The sequence below is a fragment of the Crocodylus porosus genome, unplaced genomic scaffold (assembly GCF_001723895.1).
Source record: "Crocodylus porosus isolate Cpor-Errol unplaced genomic scaffold, CroPor_comp1, whole genome shotgun sequence".
Classification (NCBI taxonomy): Eukaryota; Metazoa; Chordata; order Crocodylia; family Crocodylidae; genus Crocodylus; species Crocodylus porosus.
The window spans coordinates 21,280,143-21,287,634 of NW_017728950.1; the positions used below are offsets into that span (position 1 = coordinate 21,280,143).

Sequence of the window (7,492 nt, forward strand, 5' to 3'; positions counted from 1 at the left end):
GAGAGAGAGAGAGAGGGAGAGAGAGGGAGAGGTGTGGCCCTCAAGAGGACACCAAAACTGGCTGATGTGCCCAGCCAAAATAATTGCCCAACCCTACCTTAGAGTCTTGCCTGCTGTGCAAGGTGGGTTTGGAAAGTGACTATTCAGGCATAATAGCCCTGTACATGCTCTTTGCCAAGTGGTAAATGCCCTGAATGGTGCAGGGTGATCAGGCCTTCTCTCCCATCCCCACCACTGTGGATACATAGAAGCACATTCACTGCCTCAAAGAAGAGTAGAATACAAAAAACTCAGATACAAATTCAAAGTCCATCTCCCTTTTGTATAACTTGGCTTTAAAAAACGATTGTACAACTAGACTTTACAAAACAGCAACATTTTCACTCAAGTTCTTAAAAATACATTTTTTTCTGTAGTCATTGCACAAAATTTTCTAAGGTAAAAATATAGTCTACATTTAAAGTAAAAAGGAAAATAAAATCCAGCAAAGCATGTAAGAGACCCCAAAATGTTAAGATTTTATTTATAAGGTTTCATCATGAAGAAAAAAGTGAGAAAGCCTCAGGCTAAACAGGCAACCAATCACCATCATGACTAACCAATAACTGCTCTTCTTGCTGGAAGAAGTCTCACAATAAAACTTAAGACCCCCCTAAACCCACTCGTGAAAGTGCTGTTTAGCTTAGTGTCTGTCTTTCTGAGCAGGTGTCCAACCAGTGGGTGACTGCAGGACATGTGGAATGTGACAGGAACAGCTCTGTGGCTCTTTGGGTTCCCAGGGGCACACCTGACAACTACATGTTCTTTGCTGGTGCTCTGCTTGCTCAGGTTCCTTTCAGTATTGATCAGTTTTTTAAGAACAGCTGGCATCTTAGTCATCTTCATTACCTTCATCATCTCATCGATTCACAATTACAGAGAAGTAGGGATGGAAGAGACCTCCAGAAGTCATCTAATCCAAACTCCTGCCTGAGGCAGGACCATCCCTATCCAAACCACCCCATACAACCATAATCTAAATTCTACATAAGACTACATCAACCCTGCCTCAACATAGACCTAATACCCTAACCTTCCACAGGTAAAGCAGGGGAATCACAGCAGCCAAAGGCCTGCTTCTATAAAATGTCATCAATATACACTCAAGAGGTCCTGGGTAGAGGACCATATCCCCCAGCTACAGAGGAAGGTACAAACACCCCACAGTCCATACCAGTCTGACCATGGTGTAAAACTCCTTGCTTACCCAAAATATGGCAATCGGTCTGACCCTGAACAAAGGGGCTAGACCCTGTAGCCATGAACTTCCAGCTTTGCACCACGCAGGAACACCCCAGTCAAAGTCCCCAACCTTGGCTGTAAGCCAATACCTGATGCCTCTGGGAAAGTGTAAAAACACCCTGACACAGAGCACAAAATGTTGTAGGGGGGTTCTCTCTTCCTCTTTTCCCCCTTCCCACTCTCCTCATCTCTGTAGCACTGAGAAAACTCATTTAGTCATGGCTTTTCAGTAGGGCAAGACAACACCTATATCCCACTATCACTGGATTACACTGATCAACAGCTGAAGTTATACAGAAAGGAGAGGATGAGACTTTCAGGCTACCTAGTTCAATTCACCTGAGAAAGCTTGTAGATTTAAGGCTAGCCTGGGTCCTGATGAGGGAGAGATATGAAGCAACCCTTTACAGGTGCAACCTGCTCTCTGCTAGGAAGGTAGTGTAGGGGTTGGGATTCTGGGTATTCATATGGGAATACAGGGATCTCTCCATCCCACAGCTGATGAGGTACCTTTTGTCTGTGTGTCTGACATATACATTCATGATACAAAGCCAATGAAGAAAGCACATTACGCTGTAGGCTGCTGTAACTCTTCTATCAGCATTCGTTGCTCAGACCCAGATGCTGCCACTGCTTAGGAGGCTCATGTCTACACAGTGCTCCCAATAATTTTCCATGCACAGTGCCCACATAGCATTCCTTACCATATGAAATGAGCTCTCAAGGTACCAGAATTTTCTCATTTTGTTGCATGGAGTGTGGGGCAGCTAACTGGTCCTGGGGATTTAGGTTCAGGGCCCAGGAGCTGAGACAAGCGAGTGTGTCTACACAAGACACTTTACTGCTCAGTAGAGCAGTAAGTATGCATGTCTACATGTGCACACATGTACTGTGCAGTAAACTGCTCTACTTGCAAGTAAATTTGCTACTTGTAAATTTACTCACAAGTAGTTACTGTGCAGTAATGCATGTGTATACCCTGACTGGGAACAAATTTACTCCTAGTCAGCTCTGCCGCTAGGGGGTCAGCTTCAGCACAGCTCTACGTCAGCCCTACGTCAGCCCTAGGTCCAGGCCCTTAAACGCTCCAGTGCCATGTGGCTGCCAGGGCCATGCTGTCCAGATCTTCAGGGTGTTGTAGGCACCTGCCAGGCCTGCCAGCACCCAGGCCCAGCTGCAGACAGCTTCTGGCTACTGGGGCCAGTTCCACCTGGCTGCAGGTGACACGCAGCAGCCTGCCTGGACCCTGCAGGTGCTGCCTGGCACTGCCTGGTCACACAGCTGCCAGTCTCACACCATACTCCTGTGCTAAGTGCTGCAGGCAGCTGCCCAGGCCCAGCAACACTGGTACAGCCACAGAGGCCCAGAGTTGTTGCAGGAGCCATGCTAGCATCTTCCCTGATGCCACAGACCACTTCCTGGGGCCCCAGCTTGTCATTAGACTGGAGACCTCATGATGCTGTGGGGTGAGGCCGATGCGCTCAGCCAATTTGCATGGGGCAGGCTCTCCAACACTCATATTTATGAAGAGCTGTCAGGTTGTATACAGGAGCATGGGTACGACCAGCTGACATGCCTGTGCTGCATAAAGGTCAAGGCCTTGAGGGCACACTGCGTCACTGTGACTGACCACAACTGTTAGCTGGGGACAGCCTGCAAGTCCATGCCCTTCATATGGCAACTGGATGCTGTTCTCACACATGGGGACCCTGGCCACAGGTGTGTTCTGTACTCCAGAACCAGTGGCTTGCCTGAGCCTACGCTATGGCCTGGCACCCATGGTGACATGTCACCAGGGGAGGCCACCTCGGTCCACCAGCAGTCTGTCCCTCTGAGCTCTCCACCTCCAGCATCCTTCAGCAGCTCTGGGAGTCCAGGCTAGTGCCTGCCCCGCCAGCTCCATGGCCCCAGCCCTGACCACAAAGCCAAGACTATGTCACCACCAGCTGCCAGCAGCTCCAGCTCCACCCTCATCTCGTATGCCCCCCCCCCAGGGGAGGAAACCTGCCCTACGAACCGGAGGCGAAGAGAAGCCTTTGCGCAGTGCCGCGAACCGCCGCCCCCACAAGCCGATCTGCGCTCGGTTTCCTCCAACCGCCGTCCGCGGCTTTGCCGCCGCCACTCCCCGCGCCGGCGTTCGCGCCCGGAAGGCAGGCGGGGGAAACCACTCGGCTGAACAGAGGAGGGTGCTCCTCGCCTCCCGACCGCTTCCCGCAAGCGAGGCTGCTGCTGCGGCAGGGACCTCTTCCCCCTCGGGCTCAGAGGCCGCTCCCGGTCCTGGGTAGCAGGTCGGGGAGTGTCCAGGCGGGAGGCGAGGGCAGGGCCGGGGCAGCACCGACAGCGCCGCGGCCCCGGGCCCCAGACTCATGGCTCCGGCGGGGCTCTGGGCCGTCGGGACGCTGCTGCACGTGCTGCTCGGTACGGCCCGCGCCGCCTACGTCATCACCGTGGACGCCTCGCAGAGCCCGCGCGCCCTGAAGCCTTTCTGGAAAAGCGCCGGCTTCTGGTAAGCCAGGCTCGGGGCCCGGCTGCGCATGCGCGCGCGGAGGGAGACGGCGTCTGGAACTGGCTGGCGCCGCGCTTTTGTCCTCGGTGCGGAGCCGCCCGACCGACGTGAGGGGGCGGGGCCGCTCCCTCGGCGTCTCCGACCCAGCTCATAGGTACGGGACGGCCCAACGCGGGGGCCGGCTGCCCGCGGCCTCTTTTCGGTGGGCTCCGCCATGAAGCCTGGCGTCCCGCCCCTTCCGCAAGTCACGAGCCTGAACTCGGTTGTGGAGGTCCCCCGTCCCTTGTTCACAGCTAATCGAGGCTTAGTAAACACTGGTTACTAATGCATGACACGTCCGAAAGGTTCCTGGCCCCTTTTCAAAGCTAATCGACACCCAATAAAAGTTCGTTATTAATGCATGACACATCCGCAAGAGAGAGGATTTCATTCGCTGTGCACATTTGCTGATAAGTGTGTACAATAATATCCGGCATCAAGTGCAGAGCTGTAAATGAAGGTCAGGTTAGGATGGGATTATAGGGCAAAATACTTGGGCCACTGAAGTCTTCCTGTCGATGCAACCGGGGACTGCCCCAAAGACCCTGACCATAGTCCTGCCTGGCCCAAAGCATGGTTTGGTCCTGCCAGGCTGCAAACTCACATCCCCCACCATGCCCACTGCACCGAGTATAATGGATGGAATAAGGAATTGGCTTTTGGGCTGAGATTATGACTGGAAATCCTGTTTGGGCCGCCCCACAACATACCTCTGTGGTACTGAGGGACTCTCCCAGACACGTCTGACAAGTCTTGCCCTGTCCAGAGCGTTATTCGTGCCAGACTGCTAACTGGCAGCCTCCCATGCCCGCTCTACTAAGTATAATGGCTTGAAAAAGAAACTGGCTTTTGGGCTGAGATTATGATTGGAAATTCCTTTTGGGCCACCCCTCACTGTGTACTTGTGGCACTGGGAGACTCTCCTGGACATTCTGGCCAGGGTCTTGCCTGGCCAAAAGTGCAGTTTGTGCGCACCAGGCTGTCAACTGGCAGTCCTCCCTTGCCCACTGTACTAAGTATATGGGCTCAAATAAGGAAGCATTTCTGGCTGGGTTTATGTTTGGAATTCTTTTTTGGGCCACCCCATACTACAGCTCTGTACCACCAGGGGACTGTCCCGGACATCTCTGGCTAGAGACTTGCCCCACCCAAAGTGCGGTTTGGTCATGTCAGGGTGCCCACTGACAGCACTCCAGCCACTGTGCTAAGTATATGGACCCGAATAAGGAACTGGATTTTGGCTGGGATTATAGCTAGAAATCCTTCTTGGGCCACCCGACACCATGCCTCTGTGCCACCAGGGGACTCTCCTGGACATCTCTGACCAGAGACTTGCCTGGCCCAAACCATGACTTGGCCATGCCTGGCTGCCAACTGACACCCCACCCCAACCACTCTACTAAGTATATGGGTTTGAATTAGGAACTGGTTTTTGGAATGAGATTATAGACTTCATAGACATTAGGGCTGGAAGGGACCTTGGAAGATCATTGAGTCCAGCCTCCTGCCCCAGGGGTAGGAAGTAAGCAAGGGTCAAAGGATCCCAGCAAGATAGATGTCCAAATGTTTCTTAAAAGAGTCCAGAGGAGGTGCTTGCACCACCTCTGGAGGGAGTCTATTCCAGGCCTTGGGGACTGGGACAGTAAAGAAGTTTTTCCTTATGTCCAGCCTGAAGATGATTGGAAATCCTTCCTGGGGACACCCCACATCATGCCTTTATGCCAGCAGGGGACTCTCTTGGACGTCTCTAACCAGAGACTTGCCCAGCCCAAAGTATGGCTTGGCCGTGCTAGCCTGCCAGCTGACAGCTTCCCATGGCTGCTGAACTAAATACATGAGCTCGAAAAAGGAACTGGGTTTGGATTGCGTTTGGAAATCCCTTTTAAGACACTCCAGACCATGCCTTTGTGGCACCAGGGCAGTCCTGGACATCTCTGATCATGGTCTTGCCTGGTCCAAAGTGCAGTTCATGCCAGGTGTCCACATGACAGCCCCCCCAGACACTGTACTAAGTATATGGGCTCGAATAAGGAATTGGCTTTTGGGTTTGGATTATGGCTGGAAATCCATTTGGGCCACCCCACGCCATGACTCTGTGGCACCAGGGGACCTTCCTGGACATCCCTGACCAGATCTTGCCCAGCCCAAGGCACAGTTTGGCTGTGCCAGGCTGCCAACTGACAGCCTCCTCCCCTACCTCCCCCCACCCGCCACTGTCCTAAGTATATGGGCTTTAATTAGGAACTGGTTTCTGGGCTGGGATTAGAGATGGAAATGCTTCCTGGGCCACCCCACACCATGAGTCTATGGCACTGGGGGACTCACCTGGACATCTCTGGCCAGGGTCTTGCTCAGCCCGAAGTGCAGTTTGTGAATGTCAGGCTGCCAGCTGCCAGTGCCCCCATGCCAACTGTACTAAATATATAGGCTCAAATAAGGAACTGTTTTTGGCCGGGTTTATGCTTGGAATTTGTTTTTGGGCCATCCCACACTATGACTTTGTGGCACTGGGAAATTCTACAGGGCAGCCTGGAGAGCGTTGTCCAGCCCAAAGTGCAGTTTGGCTCTGTCATGCTGTCAGCTGAGAGCCCCTGGTCCCCCAGCCCCTGTACTAAGTATAATGGTTTGAATAAGGAGCTCTTTTTGGGCTAAGATTAGAGATAGAAACGCTTCTGGGCCACCCCACACTATGACTCTTGTGGCACTGATGGACTCATCCCGCTATCCCTAAAGTAAAGTGGGCATGGGGGCTGTCAGTTGGCAGCCTGGCAGGGCCAAATCGTGCTTTGGGCTGGGCAAGACTGTGGTCAGGGTTCTTTGGGGCAGTCCCCCAGTGGCATAGACAGGTAGTTTGCAGCAGCCTGAGGAATATTTTGGCTCATAATCCCATCCGAATCTGACCTTCATTCAGGGGTGTGTACCTGATGCAGGATATTATTTTACATATTAATTAGTACATGTGCATTGGTAATGAAATTCTCTCTCTTTAGGATGTGCAATTCATCAGTAACAAGCTTTGATTGGGTCTAGATTAGCTTTGAAAAAGGAACTGGGAACTAGGAATAAGGAATAAAGAACCAGGAATAAGGAACTGGGAATATGCAGCCAGCCTCATCTGCACGTGGCTGTTGCCTGCCGTTGTGGAGCCCTCTTAGTGAGGCTGTGTGGGTGAGGCAGAGAGCGGTGCGTGGCCCAGCTCCTCTCCATGTTAAACGCTTTCAAGCAGCACCGTGGCTTCTGCAACAGCTTTCAGCTGAAAGAAAAGGTCCCCTGTGAGCTGCTCCTAGGGATGATGTGTACGTGGGTCAGAAAACTCCACTCTGCATTGGCTGAACTTTGACCCCTAGTTGTTATTATTCATCCCCTCCAATAAATCACTAGGTCATGCTGACTGAAGTGGTTTAAGGACACCAGGCACATTTTGATGGGTTGCTGCTTACAATAGTGCCAGTGCTTTACCGGCAAGCCACCCTAGGAAGGACACTAAGGCAGCTTGCAGCAAGAATGAGGATGTTTTTAGGCAGTACCTGTAGGTTGCAGAGGCCTTTGAGAGCCTCATGCCAGACCAGAGGAGTCTCATTCACACTGCTTTGTGGATAAAAAAATCCAAATCATCATCAACAGCAACAGCAAGAGCTTTGAACAGACCATCATGCATTGAAGCTC

At 52.3% G+C, this 7,492-nt stretch overlaps 1 protein-coding gene across 2 annotated transcripts in view; it reads left to right on the forward strand.

Moving 5' to 3' along the window:
- The first annotated feature begins 3,262 nt into the window (after positions 1-3,262).
- IDUA (iduronidase, alpha-L-) overlaps positions 3,263-7,492 on the forward strand; it is an 82,107-nt gene continuing 77,877 nt past the window's right edge. The window contains exon 1 of one of the 2 annotated variants that reach the window (XM_019554931.1): positions 3,263-3,787. In XM_019554931.1, the coding sequence (XP_019410476.1) occupies positions 3,648-3,787 (140 nt within the window). In that variant the 5' untranslated portion in view covers positions 3,263-3,647. The remainder of the gene's footprint in view (positions 3,788-7,492) is intronic. The other variant, XM_019554932.1, reaches the window with a different exon arrangement.